We start from the raw sequence: 21,353 nt of genomic DNA on the forward strand, positions 1-21,353 counted from the left end.
CCTACGCTCCTCTCCAACTGTGTCTCTGTGTAGCTAGAATTTTTCATTCACCACCATGCCCTGTCTCTCAGAAGACTAGATACTATTTTTTTCACAAAAGGCTGCCCTCCTTGGTTTGCTATGCTTCAGTTCTTTACCCTTGTAGCATTACTCAGAAATCTGTGATTTGTTCATCTCTTTCTTCACGCTGGATCTCAGAGCACACGGATATACAAGGAAAATCTTTGTTACTCTTCCAGAGTAAGCTTTATTCTCTTCTATTAATATTCCAGCCTCATGACTTAACCCAGCACGTGTCTATGACACCTATTAAATGATGTGTTAAGACATCTAGTTCTTCCTGTTTATTCACTCTTGCATTAGCTAATTCAGTGCATTGAACTGCTATCCTTCCTTTCCCCCAATAATCCCAGCATCCCTAATTTTTACACCCTTTTTCAGATCACCATTTTTTTTGTCTCTGTCTGTGGGCTTTTTCATCATAATTACTAATGTAAAGCTATTTTAGCAGGTAAATGTGCTTTTCCCTTTTTTCAGGCACATCTAGCTGTGTTTCAGGCACATCAGCTCCCATCTGCCACGACTGGGTGATTCAGACCAACCACAGAGGCTTCATTCAAGACCCTCAAAGTGCTTAATCCTTCACGGCTTTCCTCGGACACATTTTTCTCATCTTTCACAACGGGGAGAACAATGTACAGAGAGATCAGAGTAACTTGTCTGGTGTCCCAGAGGAAAACAGAAGCAGAGCTCAAGAGGTCCAGACTTACAGGGCTTCAACTATTGTATTACGTGCCCCTTCAGGAATTTTCCTGAGAGCAACCAGTATTATCAAAGTAGACGAAAGATAAAGCTATTTGTTAAAGACAGAACTTCCCAACGCTCGCGCGTTTCCTCCCATACAGTAAGTGCTACTCTTATGCCCTCCCCAGGGGCTCCAAGTCTAGTCCCAGAATAAATACTACCGAAAAGATAAAGGGCTTTAATGTAAATAGGAATAGATGACAAAGCTTGAAAACCTGGCTACAGAGGCACGCTCACAGAGCCCGTGCTGGTCCTGGGAAGGGGAACCAGCCGGCGGGGGCAGAGCTCTTTGCACGCACCACGCGCTTACGTGGAGCAGCGCAAGCAAACCAAAGACATGTGGCGACCCTGAAACAAAAGGCTGAACACTCGCAGGGGACAACACTGTCCATGCTGCTCACAGCCAGCAGGTCTGCCCAGCTGCCTCGCCAGGAGGAGCTACGGAAATACATGATGGACGGAGAGGCACAAGGACATCCAGAACTGCTAATCTGGGCTGGAGCCCTTTGGGTATCTATTCCCTTGCCAGCACGTGAGGGGGCACACGGCAGAGCCTCAGGGTCACACGGCAGCTTCTGAGAAGCTCTGAAGTCCTCAGTGACTTTCTGCTTTTCGTAGGCAGGGCAGCCCTCAAGGGGACTGCGCACAGAAACAGAAATCCAAGTGCTGCTGGCAGCAGCTGGACGTGCCGTGAGCTCCTTTGCTCTTCGCAGGGCTCACTGAGGGAGTGAGTCCCCCTTCCTCAGCCTGCCGCCCGGGTCTGTGCAGCCGGGGAACAGGCACTTGACACGTCCATTTGAATTCAAGGATCTCAAACTAGATCCTAGAAAGAAACCACGTGTGTATCTGCTCCAGTGAGGAAAGGAGCCTGGCTCCTCACCACGGTGAGAGATGCGCTCTCCAAGAGAAATGGCTTTTATGTGAGACACACAAATAGCTGCAAACAGCTTAGGGATGGCACAGAAACATGAAGTGGGGCGTGAAACAGAACAGAAAATGAAACTTACTCAAGGCATTGCCCTCCTGTGCCTGATCATGTGGTACTTAAGGGCAGGTTTTCTAGGACAACCCATTTCTGAAGACCCAGTAATAGCTATGGACCTGGTTCAAAACTGAATAGAAAGTCTCTGGCCTGCCATAGCCATCCATCACTCTCAGAGACGGTGACCCTAAAAGCCAAAATACAAGGCTAATTTCTAGATTTTCATTTTCCTTACTGGATAACAGCCAATACCTTTGGCTAAAGCAAGAACAACCACAACAAATTGCAAAGGGTGCCTCATCCAACAACATCAGCAAGCAGAACTTTTTATCCTCTGGCTACACCAAAGGAGAACGACCGCTGACAACATGCACAGGGCAGCGCTGCCTCAGTGGTTTTATTTTTACCAACAGAGGACTGTGAGGTCCTGCTGCTGTGCCTCCTAGACCAGCAGTTCTCAACTATCATAGACCAGACAACTCTTACTCGTTTCTGGAACTGTTTGGACAGAGATGAAGCCTCTTGGATGACCACAATAAACAAAAAGTTAGAGAAAGTCAAGCATTACACCAGCTTCGCCTGGAAACCACAGCTCAGGGTATTTTGGCTGTAGATCCAAGCATGCATGTCTTATCATGCCCTGTTAATTCTGAAAGTATTAAGGAAAAAGGGAGGGGAAACCTGAAGGGCTATCAGATGAGAAGTTTTTCATTTCTTGAAACTTTTTTATATCTCTAAGCAACTCAAACTTTCTGCTTCTGCAAACTGCAGTCACAAATCACTGGAAAGAAGGAATGGGATTTGTGCTCCAAGTTATCATTTCACTGCCACTGAAAACTATTTTAAATTATTCATCAGTGGAAACTCAGCGTACATAAATATGGCTTAGTGCCCAGCTCTTGGTCTAACCACTGAGACCAAGTCACTGGGAAAGTGGCTGTTTTCTCAGGCAGACAGATTTAGGAGCTAAACCACAGAATAACATCTGTATTTAATAAAACTAAACCCATGCCAAAACTCAGCTATAAATGTAACTGACCAGCTCACCAGCCTTCTCCATTTAGGACTGCTGCACGGAAAAGTCCTGCAAAAGGTTAGATTCAAGATCTGGTCAGACAGCCTGGAAATTTGTTTCTGGTTTATGCTAAGGAGCATGTGCCAAGAGCAATGCTTTCAACTGGCTGTTGGAAAAGTTTTGTAGATATTAGGTCTTGTGGCTCCAAGAAACAGGAGGTTAAGATCTGCCTGGTTTTGCCAAGTCATATACAAACTATGGCCTGATACCTCATGCATGAAATGAACACAGCCCAATTAGGGGAGTGCCGGCGTAACTAAGCCTGACAACAGAACAGAGACAACATAAACTCTGTAAAAATAATGATCTCTACTCCACCCTTTAAACAAGTGACCTCAAGAGCACAAACACTGCCCAGGACCAGCTACAAAGGGTGGCATCCAGGAGCTGGGCTCATGTCCCCAGCTTCCCTTGCAGAGTGGCTCTTAGCAAAGCTATTATCCTTACCAAGTTGTGAAAGATGTAACATGGTTATTCTGCTCCCAAGGGCACATATCTGACCTTCCCGAGCCTGTCCTTCAGGCAGCATGATTCAGCTCTTCCCCTGCGACAGGCTATAAGCAGTCTCAGAAGACCGCCACCAGTCGCAGCACATTCTTTGTTTCAAACTTCACGATGTGCCTCCTTCCCCTCTGTTCCATCTTCCCCTCTACTTTTGTTGACCCTACTTTTGGGCGCTTGATCATCACTGTGTGACCCAGCTTTTGGTATCACCTCTCAGCGATGGCACAAGTGCCACCTCGCATCCAGCACATGGGAGCTCACCCGTCTCTTCACAGGCAGAGAAATCCTAGCCCAGTTTGCTGGACTGTTATTCTGTGTGCATAACTAACTGAAATCTGTCATGATACGTTGGTACCTCTATCCTCTCCCCAAAAAAGAGAATTACAGTGTCCATTGAAAGGCAACTCCATGGGAGAGGGCAAGACATTGTATACTGTATTCGGCAACTAAAATCGCTGCTGCTAGGAGGTTATAATACAAGCTATTAGCCAAAATCTCCTTTCACCTTACAGCAACAAATGCTCCTTTTTGCAATGATGAGAGATGAAGGAACCTTGCAACAAGTTTTCTCCATTTGCAGGCACTGTACCGGGGCAAAGTCCCTACTGTTGGGTTAAAGAGAACAGGATTATATTTTATAGCAGTGATATCATAGGACTTCACACTCAAAATACAGTAGTGCCTTGCTGGGATCAGAGCTGCACCAAGCGAACTCTACCCAAAAGCAAAACCAGGAATCTTTCCCAACAAGCTCCACATTTAATATGGATCAGAGGATACGTGGGTGAAGGGAAGAGCCATACGATAGACGTGAGGCTCGCACTGGTTAAATATCTACATTTCACAGCCAGTCTGGGACACAGACAAAAGCCGAACCCTCATTACCCGAGTGTCAACCTAACGCTGCAACCTGCCTGGTGCCGGCGTGCCAGCTGCTCTGCGGCACGAAACCGAAGCCCATCCCTGCCCTGAACCGCAGCCCTGAACTGCGGCGGGGTGCAGCGAGCGTGGCTGGGGCAGGAGGAGGGGTGAGAACCGGGAGGGATGGAAACGGGGAAGGGGAAAGTCACAGCCAAGCCCTGCTCGGTGCAGGAACATGCCCAGCTGCCTAGCAAACAAATGTGTTTTTTTATTATTGACTCAAAGGAGGGGCTCTCCAGGGCTCCATGTTACGAAACTGCACATTTTCGGTGTGTAGATGCCCCTTTCTTTACGGAGTCTCTCTGGCTGCTGTAGCTGGAGAGGATTTATGCTGGCAATCACACGGATTTTAATCTCTGAAATGGACTAGCTTGTACTGAGTGTGAGGGATTTAATTAAAAAAAAACCTGCAGCAAGACCATTCAGATATACACCACCATAAATGGGTTTCACCTTATTCCCTCCTGCCTGTTCCTCCATTATTAAATAAAGATCTTCTTTATCATGTCTTTTTGCCTCGAAAGAACAAGAATCCTCCTTCCTCGTGAAGAAATGAAATGCAAGAAATACACTTTTGTGGTCATGGATTGTGTCTTTTGTGCCTGGTACTGAGCTCAGCCTCCTGCTAACACTAAGCAAACACTACATGGCAACTGGAATTTGCCAACACAGGTAAAACATTTCACATGTCCCTGGACCAGGCATTAATATGAAATGAATTTTTTTCTGGCATCACTAACAGAGGGCCCACCTAGGAGGTGTACTGACATATCTCCATTTTCATACATCAAATGTAAGGTCTGAAATCAAAAATCTTGAGGGTGAACGGGAATTATTTCTGCCTCAGGTCCAGTAAATTTTTAATATGAAGATGAAGTTCAATATTAGATCCTGCCCTTTTCTAAAAGCGGTATTTGCTATTATCGCCATAAGGAGAGAGAAAACAAGAAAAGAGGTCTCCAAAAGGATGCCTCGGCTTTGCCCAGCATGTACTACACTTGCGGTCAAACAACGCTCCTGGGACACAGGACTGGAAGAAGTGCTAGATAACCTTAAAACAGAAAATATTCCCTTTTAGGTTATTCTGGGAAGGCGCAGAGGCTGCCTCATCCCTCCCTTTCCCCGTCTCCTGCAATAATACCAGTTCTGGTTTGCCCTTCGCTTCCTCCTCCCGGCGATGTCTCACCCAGCTGCCTTGGCTCTGGGCAAGGGGTGGGGACTCACCATGTCTGCGAAATGCCTTGCAACAGATTATTTCTCAAGAAGCATCTACCTCTTTCCATGTTTGTTTTCAGTCCACTTCAGAATGAAAATATGCATTTTTCAAATATAATAGCAGTGGAAATTTTGTCTCTTCTTCATTTTGGAAAACTTTAATTTTGAAAATTTTATTTTTTCAAATTTGGTTTAGAATTTTATATCACTTTGTAGACTGGTTTTTGTAATAGTGGTTCACAATATTTTGACTAATATCAGCATGCCAAATAAAGCAGCTGAAATAGTAATTTATTTTTATTTTAAAAACTAGTCTGACAGTGACTGGCTGACACATATGATTTCCTTTACTAGAAAGTATCTCCTAGACATGCTGGTAATGCCACAGCTTGACACAATTGCACATATTGTTAATAACAGCGATACACAGTGATAGGAAGTGATGTAAAAATCATAAAAATAAATACAGCTCTGAAACGAACTTTGAGAAGTTTTTCAATTCACAGTTATTTCCCTCATGGGAAATTATGTAAAAATAAATATATTTTTCATACTCGATGTCTGTTGTGGTAAGACATTTCCTATCAGATCTGAATGGGAGTCCCAGAAGGCAGCCAAGCTTTATGTCTGTAGGGCCAATCTTGGGCTGCCTTCTCTGTACGGAGCTGCTCATCCCTGCCAAGCTCTGCCCAGAGCCTGGCTGCTCAAAAACCAGCTGCCCTGGAGAGCAGGCTGTCCCTAGCAGCAAGAAGGAAAACCCAGTGGAGCTTTCCAAAAGCCCTGGCTCAATTTATATCCTTCGCCTTCCTCTCACAGTGCCCCTAGGCTGGGCTTATGGAGACGAAGCTGCAGCAGTAACTGTTCTTGCCATTGACTGGAAGCACACACCTTGGGGTAAGGTTATTTGTGCAGGTGAGCTCTCCCTGCTCCCTGTTTCTGTTTGTTTCATAGATGGTACTTGACCAGCCCCATCCTCAAGGTATGAAGCTCCAGTGCTGAGTTAAGCTTCCATGGGATCAAGCCAGTGATCAGAGATATTCCACATCTATCAGCCATCACCAAGGCATGATCCTTATTTCTTCCCACACACCCCATGAATCGAAAGTCTCACCATTCCTCTCCGTTTCATCAACGTTCATTGTAGGTTCAACCTCAGTGTAAAAGAGCTCAGGCATCTTTTCCACAGAAACACTACTGCTGCTTATCTAAGAGATGTACTTCCCCACTTGGGCTTGAAGAGCTTCACTAAAGTTTGGTCATCTAGGAACTGGTTTCCTGCAACAGTTTTTGTATGTCTACATGACACCACATATTGCTGCTCTGTGAAGCTGAGTTTTGGTTACATCCCTGATTCCTTAAATAAAGAACATAGAAGTATAAAAACGTGACTTTTATCTCCAAGAAATTTAGACCATGTAATCTGTCTTGTTAAATTATGCCTATCCTGAAAAACCTCTCCTAATACTGCCTGCATCTCAGTTCATGTGGAAATAGCCATGCCTTGCTGGGGAGAAACTGCAAAATATTACTGGTTCTCACTGGAGCAATCCTGATCCCCATTTCAGCAGCTGATGCCTGAGGTAATCCATTCCCTCCCGTGAAAGTCATACCACTGGCTCTTCAGTAAGGTTAACTGTCATCCAGCTTTGTTTCTGGAATGGAAATTTGGTCTTTCCATCAGCAGTACTGTCTCTCCGAGATGAGTGCATGGGGTGTTCCCCACAGAGCCTCATCTGCTCTCAGGCAGCACAGGCTTCTCCAAATACAAAGGCTTATTAATGGTTGGATTAAAATAACACTTCAAACTTGGCGTTTACTCCCGTGAAACGTTTGCAAGGAGCAATCATAGCTCTTTCAGCTTTTGGGCTTTAAGGCAAAAGAATTAAAAATAAAAGGGGAGGAAAAGCTCTTTTAGCTTTCCTGTTATGGAAGCTCCTCATTCCCTTATCACCCCAGCTTCCCTTATCCTTCTCTGAACTTCCTCCAGTTTGAATTCATTAGTTTTGAACTGGTGATCAAAAGCACATAAAATGTGAAAATAAATTATTTTCCCCCTATAAAGTATGTTCCTTTATATCTAGAAAGATCTGAGTTTCTTAGACACTTGGTTGAAGGGGTGGCTGAACACTGCTCTGCTAAAACCAGATACAGGGCCATGCAAAACACAAAATTTCCCTAATATAGCAACATAATCGTTTTGATAATCAGAACAACTACTTCTGTACAAATGGGGATGCCCTGGGTGGACGGCAGCTCACAGACAAGCCTGCGCTCCCTCATCTCCAAAGCCAAGACAGAGAAAAAGACCTTAGGCTAGCAGAGATCTTGCCCCGGGAGCAATCACAACCTCCTCTCCTGGGACTGTCCGAGCAGCAAACGGATGCCCCTGTCTTAACACCAGGGCTCTCGGTCTGCCCCGCACCAGGAAGGGGAAACAGCAGCACAATTGCAAAAATAAACCCTTGGGAAAAAGCTATTCAGTCTTCTGAGCTCAGAGAGGTTGGGAAAAAAATAATTTCATGTCAAAATACGAGTAGAGCACGAATCTCTGCATTCATCAAATACAGGGAGGAACACCCTGGAAAGGATGTTCCCTCTTCACAGTCCCTGGATATCTGGATCCCTGACCAGAGATCACACCCTGGACCTGGGGGTGAGGTGATAAAACACGAGACTCAGTTCAGTGGCTCCTGCTGCAAAGCCTGATGAAGATGCACCCTAAGAGGCTGTAGGAAGCTGGCCCACTTTAAGGATACACTACTAGCCCTCCTGCTGGACTTCTTCCAAGCATTAATCTCTGCAGGATTTCTGCTGCAAAATCCAGTGAGGATCGTGCTGCAGAGCATGGCTGCTCCCTATCTCCACCTCCATTTATTTGGGTGCCACAGGGAGGGAATTATGTAGGCTCTGGTTTCTCCTCCAGGGTTAGTGTTCCCCTCAGCAGCTTTTGGGGTGCTCTTCTTCCTAATTCTCATTGAAGGGAATATTCAGGCCATTTGCCATCAACACATTTCATCATCAAGAGACTTTATCAGACCTTCACACTAACTTCCTTCTAGCATATTTCATAAACTGCTTGAGAGGGGGCACTGTGCATTGCTCATCCACCCACTCCCCCAAAAGATCCTTGTAGAAAAGACACAAAAACCCAACTTCCCCAAGCGAGTCATGTGCCATGACAGAGCACAAACTTTGCAGCCTGTTCTCTTTCAGATGTCCCCCCGTTCACTGGCACACAGTCCGCAGCACTCCTCCAAGGTAGTGTGAAATGCAGGAAAAGTAAAGAAAGTGTGCCTTCCTGCGCCTGCTCTGCAGGTGTAAGACACGCTCCCAAACCTGCTCTCAAGGGTTCGCACGTGTGCTGTATTTACATTCCTTAGGTTGTCACCCGTGACAATGGCATTACCAGACCGCACTCACCTTTCAATTTCTTCTTTCCAAATTTTAATCCAAATAGAGACATCCCAAAAATTTATTTTAGTCCAACTCCATGGAACTTCTGCAAGAGAAAAGAGATGGTAATTCACAATGGGATTTTCTAGTCCCGCAGCATGACATGATGCAGCACATACATGTAATTCTGTGCCCATAAAATGCTCCTAAGCACCATGGCCAACAGCTACAGTTTGTCACATAGCGTGTTTTAAAACGCAAAACCATCTCAGGTTTGCAAGTTGCACTGCATCAGTGTGGGCTACCTTACCTTGGACATTTTGATTTGTTCATCTCCTGACATGGCACAAAGAAGGGGCTGGTGCAGGAGAGGCTGAAAAGGACATTCCTACTACCTTGGCCCTATATGAAAAGGAGAAATACAGGCACAGGGCTTGTACTTAAGGTACAGAGGAACTGTGTGACTACCCAGAGCCAGACCAGCCTCCCTGAAGAGGAGGAAGCAGCGGGAAACACTGGTTTCCTGTACATCTGCCCGTGCTCACCATGTGCTGGCTCACACTGTTGTCCATCTGCTGGTGACCCTCCGTGTTTGGGGTGGACTAGCTTGTATGGCTCTGAGTAAAACTTCTCCCCTGATGGCTGCAAACTTCCTGGCCCAGAAGCCAAAAGCCAGGCACCAGAAATGCATTTAAGGCACTGAATATATCCTGATATGCAAAGGAATTGAGTATTAAACAAAATCACATCAAAACTTGTCAGTAATGAAACTTTCGGTGTTGCAAGCATTGGACAGTTTATTTAAAGGACTTAATGGTGATGTTGGTGCTGACAGCCTGCGAAGATCCGCGAGCATGGGAAAAGCTGGCACTGCCCGGCATGCCTGGCTGACCGGGAGCCTGAATCAACAGGAAGGTTGCTTAACTGGAGCCAAGCTGAGGCATTTGAGGGAATTGTGATCTATCTAGAACAAGTTTTCTAGGTGGCAGAATGAAGTTTTTGCACTTTATCCTATGCTGTCTGTGCATAGGATGTCTAAGGAGACAAGGGTGTCTAAGGAGACAAGTATAGCAAATATATCGTATTTTGGAAACATGTAAATGTGAATACAGCCTATGCCACTGCCCAAATGCAAGCCTGATACAACATCACCAGACCATGCCCAGTGCAAGCTTGGGCTTCACGTCTTTTCAGAAAATGAAGATAAACTTTAAGGAAAACTCTACTATCATTGCATAGGTCGAACATTTCTGCGCAGATCTCTATTCAAGATGCTAAAGCAAAGCTATATTTAGTAGCTGCCATTCAACAAGCCTGAGGTAAGGCAAAGAGCAGCAGGCAAACACCAGCCAGCCAGCTAAGCGCTGCACACCCTGAGCACGGGCAGCCCCGGCACGGTGCTCCCTGCCGCTCACCGTGGAGCTCGGGAGCCCCTCTGTGCCCACTGTGCTTGAAGGAGATCCTTTTTATATTCACTCATGCAGATCCAGTTCTTTCTGCTCACCAGAACAATGGCAACACCTCTCCCCAAAATGTCCTCTACCCATGGAGCTAAATGACTTGAAGTTACAATATTCAATGTCACAACGTAAAGCTTTCTCAACCCCGCTGACCAACCTTACTTTCCATCCCTAACTGACCTCATTCTCTTATTTTGAACATATTTCTTCCATGTTTTAGAAGTACTATTATGTCTTACAAAACGCTCCTAACTAGGACTGAGAACTCCCCATAAACTGGTGGGAGGAGGGAGACACGCCACCCACACACCCAGAGGTAAAGACCTCCGATTTCTTAGAGCACCAGGAGCCACAGATCTGAAACCACAGTCCACTGGCAGCACAAGGATGCAAAAGGTTTGCTGGTTGTAATCATCATATGGCTGAACTCTGGATTTTGCTGTATTTGCCAAACATTTTAGAAAGACTATCTGCAACTACTAAACCTCTCCCAGCTGTGTACTCAATTGACAAGGCATATAATTTCAGCAGACGGAAAAAAAGGATGTTTATATTTGTGGGGGAGAGGAGAAGAGAGGGTGGTTATAAGCCTTCTTTCAGCAGTAATAACATGAAACAAACTGGAGTTAAGATCCCCGTCTCACACACAAAACCCTGAAACTTCCTTCGGCTCTGACACATGGCTTTTGTTAATTACCGTGATTCTTTAATCACTGGTTTCTGGTGTGACCACAGTATGACAACAAGACTATAACAATACACTATTTTGGCATGGAGGGCATCTTTAATTCCTTCATCTTCTCAGTGTATTTGATTAGGATTGCATTCATTGAACATCTTCACTACAGGCTCACCATTCCCATAAAACCTTGTCTTTTAGGACAGATGTGGGTGATAACTTTGCTATATCTATTTGTACCAATTACCTCTCCGGTACGTCATTTCCATCATAGCTTTATCATAGCTGCTTACTTCGTTAAAGCCCAGGAGTTATGAATCCTTCCCAAGCTGACCTGATCCTTTATGCAAAACTCAGTTCCTGGCTTGCCCAAACCACAATGTCATTTGAGAATGTGTCAGTATTCATTGGGCACACACATGATGGCATTAAGGGCTTGACACACCCCTATTGCACTGAGGTGTACCCTTTATTTTCATAATATTACAAATATCTTCTTTGCTGCCTTGTTATTGACTCACACTTCTAATCCTCATACTCCTTTACCTAGCAAGCCACTCTCACGCTGGCTATAGCTTCTGTGTGCCTGCCTGCTCACAGCCCAGTTTGTGCCAGTACACCTTCACGCTTCCAGGTGTCTGTTGTCCATCTGAGAGTTCATCGACCATCGGCTGCAAGTGTGAAAACAAACCTACGCAAATGATGGTGGAGTTGTCCCTTTTGGTGGTGCTCCAGGTACTGCTCCCGTTTGTGTCAGTTATACAATTTCTACAGCCAGATGAGGTCTCTTGGCTGACCTCAGCTCTGCCTGCCTTTCAGTCCCACGTCTTTTTCTTGGGGTATTTTGGACTCTCAATCCTACCTGCGGGGTCCAACGTCTTTGCACCTGTATCTATCAACAATCTCCCTCAGGGTATTTTTTTTTCCCAGATTCCACTTGTAATCAAAATTCATGTCCTTGTTCAGTTTTCTTTACGAATCTCTATTTTTTTAAATCTGAGATTCAGTTTCCCTTCCAAAATTGCAGTGATGGGTCTTCAGCCTCATATCACTCACATACACTGCTATGGTTTTAATTTCCCTTTGCACTTTCTGGAAAAAATGATCTCTCTCATGTTTCATTTTCAAGTGGCATGAAGTACTTCTCAAATTTTGGTGAGAAACTTTCACAGCCTCCTATTCCTGAATTAATTGAAAATCCATAAAACACATGAAAACTTTCTATAGTCAGAAAAAAGGCAATTTCCTGTTTGCCTTCATTTTCCTTGGCACCAGCTATTTTCAGATGCAAAGTGAAGCAGTGCTTCAATCTCCTCAAGTTGCCTTCCACAGTCTGTGTCAACCCTTCTGGACTTTTTTTTGCTGCTCCACTTTCCACTCAATTATTTTGTTTTTTTTTTTTCATTTCTGTTTACTCCAGGTACCCTGCGCTCTTCAGTAATCAACCGGGATTCACAGTATTTAAGTAATCACACAGGTCCATCTCCTCTGCTTAACAGGATATGTGTTACTTCCCCATGTTTCCACAGCCCATAGCAAAAATTATTTAAAGCTTAAATTCTCAGTTCCTCGTTTATGGGGATTTGAGGGTATAAGCTATGAATAAATTACCCCTTCTCACTGTAGAAGGCTTTTGTACCTACAGTGCTCTACAAACTGTCTATCGACGGCTTACACTTCTGCAAAGAAAATCCACCTGCTTTATGGCTACTGACAGTTTAATCATGGGCTCTGAGTACTTTAATATCCACAGTGAGAAGCTACTTTGACAGGTCTTGAATAGGGAAAGGATGCTTTTTCACAAACCAAGCTCAGCCTTATTTAAGAGAAAGAAGAGCCAGATTTGGCTTGAGAATACAACTGCAAAGCTCCTCCTGCATGAGGGGCAGGTTGCAATGAGCTACGGCGCGTGGAATTTGCAAAGGATATAGCCAAATCCAAAACCATGGCTTGCTGAGGGCTGTACTGCAAACTGGCGGTGGAGGGAGGCACTTGCCACCACCGCAGCGATGAGTAGCAAAATGAGAAAAGACATGGCACAACTCAGATGAATGGAGAGCAGATGTTGCAGATGGAAAACATGGCTAAGTTTCTTGGCCCTGTTTCTTTGGACGTAGCTACACGATACATCAGATTCAATGATAAATACGGATTAGAAAATACTTGGTGCTTCTGCTCCCATCACCTTGTTCCCAGACTCTGTGAAATGATCCATGTTAAATACAATCATTTTTGGAAGGGTTATTTTAATCCAGATCGTGGGGTGTAGTTTGGTACAGACCAAAATTCCTGGCCAAGTAGTGTTTTTAGTTTAGGAGATCTGAGGGGGCAGCAAATTGTGCTGTAATACTAGAAACAAGCATGCAGAATCCAGGGGAATTATGCAGGAGAACAAGATTTTGCCAGTCAGTTTTGCCACCAAACGTAGTGTGGTAAGCATACACCCTAAAAAGCTTAAATAACCCTGTCCAGGTAAAAATTCAGAAAGCATGCCATGCCTTCATTCACCAATTTTCCATGTTAGGTCAGGTTTTGCATGTGAGCAAGATTTGTAAGTTAATTTTTTTAATCTACGTTCAGCTGATGTAATAATCACAAATACCCACAGGTCTTGGTATTCTTTTTTTTTTTCCATGCTAAAGTACTAAATATCCAACCGATAGCTCAGTATCTGAGAAAGTAGATCCCAAGCACTGGGCATCATGACAGACAAAGTTTAAGACTGCCTCTGCTGCCTCGTGCTCTTGGTGGAGTGACGCTGTTAAATACCACGAGCTGAAACAAATCTAAGCCCCCAGATTTTGAACACCTATCACTTTAAACTGGATTTGGAGGCACAACTGGGAAAATATTAAAGGTTTAAAATACATTAGGTCCCCAAACTCCCTGTTTTCTCCATGCCTTAGTTGCATGCCTGCTAAGGTGTGGCGAATAAGGACACGGACTCCGTCTGAGAAGGCATGAAGACGAAGACGAAAAATCCCCTTATTATACAGCACAAGCGCCTTTTTATACCTCACATTATGCCACATATGCACTTCAAAGAATTCCCTAGTACATCCCCTAAGCAAAGGTCATCTCAACACTCTTCCACTAATTTCCTTATCTTTGTCATGCCCTCGGAACCATTAACTGCCACCTCTTATCTCCCTTTTTCCCACGTCTTCTTCCACTTTCCATCTTCCCATGGCTTCTTGTTTACCAACGCTATGGTACTGCTTGTACTCTCAGGCATTGATTCCTCCACACTAAGGGGGTGCACAATGTCGGGCGCTAAAGCAGGAGAGTCATGTTCACTCCCAGGTATCGCGGGGAAGGACATCACAGTTGGTGCAATGTTTGCTAATGCCCTGGCAAGAGCAATGTAAAGGCCTGGTACGCCTGGCATGGACTGACCTTGCAATGTGCCATGCAAAGGCATGTTTGCAAAGGGACGCCTTTAAACTTCTGGTGTATTAACTGTTTCAGTCAAATTGTTCAAATTTTGGTTCCAAAGAGTATGATGCATTTGCTTTCCCCTGTCGAAAGCAAACACAAAATTTTAACCTTTAGAAATATTTAGTACTAATCATCTTTTAACATTGAAATTAGCATTATTACAAATAATACAAATACATCAGCATTTGTATTTCTCCACCCCTCCTTACATCCTCTTGTGTTTGAACACCCCAAGAGCAAAACAGGGAGCAAAAGAGCGTGTGTTGTACCACTCTCTGCTTTGCAAGTGGGAAACATAGAAAGTGAGCTGCAGGATGGACAACCAAAACGTGTGGTTTTAATCCCAGAATAACACTCTTTTGGGGCTGAAATCAGATTTGCCTGAATTCAACCTGGAATAAGTTTAAGAAGCTATAAATGGTCACTCTTGACAGTAGGGTTTACAGAAGGAGCAGTGACTCTGGTTTAAATCTACTAGCTCAGTGCAAAGAGTTTGAAAGTATCCCTGAAACCTCTCCAGCTTTTTAAATACCTGAAGAGGTATCCTGGATGAGGTGAGCTAGCCCTCCAGCTATTTTTTGGTGCTGTTCCAAGCTATACATACAGAAACCCATGAAACTGTGTGCTCCTACACCCTACATTCGAATGCGCCAATACAATTAGCTATAACTGCTGGGAAACAGACTCAATCTGTTATCTGCCACGTTTTAAAGTAATGATTCAATGTCCTCCATCTGTCTCCATTAAAACGCACTTTAAACTGACACCAGAATGGCAGTCAAACATTTGCATTCAGCTCCTTTGGGTAAGTTAGTTGCAACGCTCAAGTTACCGATCAACAGCTGAGGCAGAGCGAGTTCCCCAACAGAAATGCAGGCTGCGATCTGCTCCCTCCGAAACAATGCAAACAATAGCAGCTTCCCCGGGCGGCTGCTGCTGCTTGAAATCATGCACAGCTCAGCTCACTCCACCCAGAAGTCTATCATCAGCTCACCCGCAGAAAAAGCTCAACCCCAAGCACTTTTATTAAGCTTTGCAAAGCTCTCGGGTCTGAAAAAAATGCAAGTTTTCTGCCCCCAAAAACTGACGGAAAACAAACCAGCGGAAGGAAAGCATTAAATCTTACCCTTGAAGGCTTGTAAAAGTCACAGCAACAAAGTTGCTGCCCTCCATAGCACTCCGGTACACTCCTCTCTTCTCATTTACACGCAGCTTTATCCCCTCCCAAGACCAACAGCTTCGCTCGTAGTCGCAGCGCCAGGACATTCGTCTAAGAAAACACAGCTTCTTTGCGCTGTGAAATGGGCATCGCGTGCTTGTCTCCGAGACCCTTAAAATCCACCACAGACCCGCTCTGCCATGCAATGTCCTGGTAACTAAACTTATTCCAAGTTCCCTACCTCTTACTTCAGTCAATGGGCTTGGCTCCTGGCCAAATTCTTCCTTCTTTTTTTTTTTTTTTTAAATTCTGTTTCCTGTAGATAGGGAGAGTGTAGTAGTTCCCTTAAAAATAAAATGCTTCAGCGCAACAAGCTGTGAAAGAGTAAAGCAGAAAAGCAGAGCACCTAGGGTTGGGGCACCCCGATTAATTCCAGAGGCAACTGCTGCTTGCCTTACCTACCTCCTGCCGACGCGGAAGCTTTCAAAAGGAAACCAAGGGAGTAAAAGAGTCCAGCATATCAAATTGCTTTAAAAAAGGATGAACTTGGTAAGGGATCCATTTCTCAGCAGCAGCCCCTCTCTCTGCGTCCGTAATGCTGGAGTCAGTTAGGACTCCTTACACGCAGAGACACTGTCCTACAAGCTGATCCCAAGGCTCCACCTCATCCACTTTCCAACAGTTGTGAGTAGCAAAAACTCTGCAGAGAAAAACCTCATAGAGCACAATTGCATAACTCAACCACAGAGCTTCCTCCAGCCAGCTGGAGGATCGCTTCGGTGCCGAAACGTCAGGGCTTGCTCATCCCTGAGAGCATGACCTCCCCTTGGCCTCTGGGACACCCGCCTGGCCTCACCGCTGTCGAAGGGACCCTCCTCACCAAAATCCCTCAGCACTCTCATGAGCCCCCTGACCTTCCCACTCATTCTCACACCTCCAATGAACTACACATTCCTTTTTTTTTTTTCCAAATTCTGGGACCCTTCACAATGCAGTGCCCTCCTATATGCCAGTCCCCTGGCATTTTACCTACCAGGTACACTACAAGACTAAAACTGGGCCAACTACGACTTTAATCCACCTCCGTACCTGTGAATTGCAATTATTCTAAGATCACCATATTATTTCCCTAAGATGCATTGACAGTAATGCCTGCCAGGAACGTGCCAATTTATTCCAGGCAGCAAGAGAAAGTTTAACATAAAAGATTTCTATACGTTTTTATCTGTTTTTCCCTTCATCTTCTGTGTTTTCCCACCAGATTTATGTGAACACTATTAGAATTAATTTCAAACCTACCCACAAACACTTGAATGCATTAATCAGCTGATTAATTATAGTAACATGAGAGCCAAGGCTTTGCCAAAGAGTATTTTCTAGAAGGTGAAATTTTCTGAAGTCCTGTCAAGATAAAAGCTATGGAGGGCCCTGAATGCTGCTAGAGCAGTACTCCAGTCGTCACGAAGGTTGAAGTGCAGAGTGGCAATGAAGAGGATCCTATAGCACCATAAACAATTTCTGAAGGAAGAATAAGAGCCTATGCCCCTTTGCAATGACTCCAGGGTTATTCTTCCAAACTACACCTATTTGAGACAATGTTCATTGAATTGGATTCCTAATTCCAACACAAAGGATCCATACAAATAGCCAACATGAGACATGGCTTGTAGGACTAATCTCCTCAAGACCCAGGTCATTTTCAGATGATTTTGAACTGAAAAGCATCTAACTTGAGAAGGAATTTCCCCTGCACTAGCCATTTCTCATGTTCTCACCACCCGCACCAGCAAAAAACAGCAAGTATCACGTTTTTTCCTGCAACCAAAAGTAAAAGGATCTGGATTAATTTCGGTCCTTCAACATATTTGGAGAACTCATTGTTCTTGCTTCATTCTGGAGTTTTCCTCCTTAGAACTTTCTTCTGCTTCTCCCCCCCCCCCTTTTAATATGTTAGCTAATGATGATTCATTCCACACTACTCCCACTTTCTTTGCTACTTTCTTTATACTTGCTTGTTACCACTTTGACCTCGGCCACAGTCATTTCTTCCTTCCTAGAGTTAGGTTCGTCTCCTTCCTTTGACATGAGAGTGGACCCAACCATAAAATCAGCTGGTCTTAGGGCTTGCTTAGACTTTAAAATAGCTAAAAACTGGGTAGGCTGTTTTGTAAGACTAAAGTCTACCTCACATATACTTTTTTCCTCAGCTATGCTTTCCCCATGGACTTCAGTGAACCTGCTCATGTAGGGATGTTCAGCACACGTGGAAGCGCTCGGAAGAGCAGGAGTGACTCAGTGTTATGAACTCAGCTCTGAGGTCTCTTGTCCTTGCCTTACACTTTGGTCCCTGTGAGTAGCATCTTCCCAATAATCACACCATTCGCATCCTCCTTTGCAAATTTCTGAACACATCAGGGAGGGCTGCAGCCTGCAATGTCAGTTGTCTAAATTTCAGTGCCTGCACAGAGGCTGTACATGTATGCTGGGTGCTTGAGCTCCCACTGCAGCCAGCATGGTTTGGGCAGAGATTCAGCTGACCAGTTGCAGCAAGGCAGCAGTGAGTTTGCTGTGACCCAAAGTTGCGGGAAGAAGTTCAGTCTGTTGCTTTTCCAGTAAACGAGCTGTTTTCTTGGCCAGGCAGCTACCTCCAAACCGTGGTGCTTCACCTTTGAATCCTCCACTTTCCCAACTGCCCACTGGTCACAGAGGGCTAGCTCAGAGTGGGTTGGATTTAAATTCATGTCGTTAAGACCTTATCCTAGGACTGTGTCTGGGAGAATGACTTCCAGTCATTCAGCCTGTGCTGGATTTCAACTACGGTCAGATGCAAAACTGAAGACTTACTGACATTGATGTTTAAGCCCACCCTCCTGACCAGATCCACTCTCCCTCCAAACAGCAAAGCTGAGAGAGCAGAGGACTCTCTCTGGAGCACACAAGACCCAAACATGCCTGGTGACCTAGTAAGGCTTTGAACAGCTTAATATGCCCCCAAGTGACTGAAGAGGATAACTAGAGGATGGGAGAGAAACAGGAGAGAAACACATCCTGGAGCATCCCAATGTAGAATTAAATTAAACGCCAGTCCTTGTGAGAAGCCCTCCTGATGTCAATGCTACTTTTAAAATTACTGTCAACCTAGATGCTTTCCCAAACATCCTATATAGTTCAAAAGGAGCACTGATGATCTTTGCTTTCACTTAGTGTCTTGTAACTCCAGTCTGCAACTCCTGAACTGCAAGATTTGAAGCTTGACCTGCTCCACCACGGCTGGTACCTCTCACTGCAGAGGATCGGCTGTGGCAGATGGAGCCAAGCTGGGCTCCCCCCACACCCAGAACCGGTGCAATGTCCAGGGATCATTTCCACCCAAACAGTCTCATCTCCAGCTCCCAAAATAAAACAAGCGCGTTGCTCATATTCACCATGGAAGTCACAACTCCGGAAAAGCCTTTCTACACGGTGCTGAAGGGTTTCCTCACAAAGCACCAAGGGTCAGCCTTAGATGACCAAATCTCCTCCCACAGCCTATGCTTTCCTCATCCCAACTTTCCTCCCCTTTCCTGATTAGTCCTGGCCAGCGAGGAGCTCCTTGTGTGGGGGAAGGTTAAGGAGCATATCTCACTTTGGGGACCACTGACACATATGTTGTTATGAGCACCTGCAATGGCTTCAAGGGGTCAGATGGGTATCTCGTCCCAACTGCCCTTGCTATGAGAGGCTTTCTGCATCCTTTTGCTGTTGAAAGTCAGTGTAGGATGCATAAGAACAGGACTGAAAGGAATAAATTGGGACATTGCTGCTCACCTCTTGAATATCAGAAAGCTGTTTAGAAAATATATAGTGTAGGAGGAACATCCAATTTGCAAATTGCTATAGTCCGGGAAACACCAGCACAATCATAAAATGAATAACAAAAGACCAAAGGTCCCAAAATATACTGTATCACAGGTGAGGAAAGATGAAGTGTACTGGCAGTGTCCTTGATCCTTGGGGAGGACGTGGCAAGTGAAACTGTCCAACTGGCAGCAGAAACCACACCACGATGCTGTAGAGGAAGGAAAGAAGAAATCCTACATGTTCCTGTTATCATGAGCAGACTGTGGGAGGAAAATGAAACGGACACAGGAAGGCAACGTCACGAAGTGACCAGGTGCTCTAGGGCTGTCCTTGCTGTTGGGAGCTATTCAGCCAATTCATTTAACTGCTCCTCCAAGGAACTGATAAACTGGTAGAAATCCAAAGTAAGTCAATTTGAAGGAATGCTGTGGATTCCTACCCGTATGCATCCATCTCCCTGGGTGTGATCTGAACTGAAGTGTGCAGCTTCAGCACTGCAGGTTCATGTAGAAATATTCCCATACCTCACCGGTTACTCCAGGAGCTGGGAGCCGACACAGTGCTGTAAGGTACATGCCAAATGGAAATGGTCAGAAAATAGTTTCAGTGGGTGTGTGCAGAATAACGTGACTCATACTGATCAGGATACGGTGGAGTGCCACTTACCTACAGCAGGGAAGGAAGGGTGCATGGCTAGAAATTCCCGTTCTCCATCAGAGCCCCTTGCCCAGTACTCCAGGCCCTTAACAAACAATGATCAGCTGAGGAACATCATAAGAAATCCACAAAGGCACATCCTCTTGCCTTTAAAAAGAAAGCAGCCACTTGCTCTGGTGACTATTGATCTCATCCTCCTGGTACCAATACCTGCAAATGTGATACCTCCTGATGTTTTAAAACAGAAATTAAAATAGTCTCTCTCAATCATTCCCTGTGCAGCCCATAGGAGATGGACCAGAGCTGAAAACCTTTTGGTCAAAGAGCTTTCATCTGGGTTCAGCTGCTCAGATTACACTGAAGGGGAGATAAAGCTGAGCTCAATTCTGCAGGGAATGAGGCCCAAGATGGTCTTGTCTCTGAGGTCCAGTTCCCACCAGATTTGGGATCTTGTGTTTACAAACTCCCTTCTGGCCAAATATTTCATTGCTTTGCTAAGGAAGGGGCTGTTGCAAGGGGGAAAGTCTCCCAGGTACCTGAAATATTTGCTGTGATCCCATGAGAAATTAGGTGATTTGATGGACACAGAAATCAGTGGGAGCTGATGGACATCCACCTGTCTCAAGATTACGTTCTTGGACTATAAATCTTTTCATTTGCCTATGACACTGCACGTGCCCGACTGCATGGGGAAAGCACAGGGATTAATCAGCCGCTGCAGCAAACCCCAGATGTGTCCACACTGCTTTTAGCACGTACTTCCTAATCATCATCAGTGCACAAAGTGGAATCTCTGGGGGAGGGGGAAGCGTGTGGAGATGGGGCGGAGAGGAGATGCTTAGGAAGGCTCGTTAAAAGCTAAACATGAATAGAAAAATCAATAGCTGAGGGCAAAGCAACAGCCCAGCTTGTTAGAGCCTCCGACTAAAGTGCCCTTTGTAACACGGGTATTACACTAGACCTCCTGCTGTTATTTGCAAGGCAGTAGCTGCCACAAACACATATGCTGTATCTGGTGACACTTCAAACACTGTCACATGCACACTCCTCAGATACACATCAAAAAACCCAGCTAATACCACTGAGGAATTAGGATACCCCTCAGTGGGACCCCGTGATTGAACACAGAGGAAATCCAACCCATGCAGAGCCAACAAAAAGCCTTGGCATTTTACAGAGTCTTCCCACGAGCTGTGCATATGGGAAAAATGGGCTGCACTCGTGGG

At 45.1% G+C, this 21,353-nt stretch overlaps 1 protein-coding gene across 2 annotated transcripts in view; it reads right to left on the reverse strand.

The window, feature by feature from the left end:
* The window catches only part of LOC142075954 (phospholipid-transporting ATPase ID-like), a 74,032-nt gene extending 57,645 nt beyond the window's left edge, over window positions 1–16,387 (reverse strand). Inside the window, exons 1-2 of one of the 2 annotated variants that reach the window (XM_075138148.1) lie at window positions 16,093–16,387; window positions 8,922–9,000 (exon numbers count right to left, since the gene is read on the reverse strand). In XM_075138148.1, the coding sequence (XP_074994249.1) occupies window positions 8,922–8,964 (43 nt within the window). In that variant the 5' untranslated portion in view covers window positions 8,965–9,000; window positions 16,093–16,387. Of the gene's footprint in view, window positions 1–8,921; window positions 9,001–15,597; window positions 15,689–16,092 lie in introns of those variants that run through there. The other variant, XM_075138147.1, reaches the window with a different exon arrangement.
* Between the last annotated feature and the right edge of the window lie 4,966 nt (window positions 16,388–21,353).

Source organism: Calonectris borealis, chromosome Z (assembly GCF_964195595.1).
Source record: "Calonectris borealis chromosome Z, bCalBor7.hap1.2, whole genome shotgun sequence".
NCBI classification, from domain to species: Eukaryota; Metazoa; Chordata; class Aves; order Procellariiformes; family Procellariidae; genus Calonectris; species Calonectris borealis.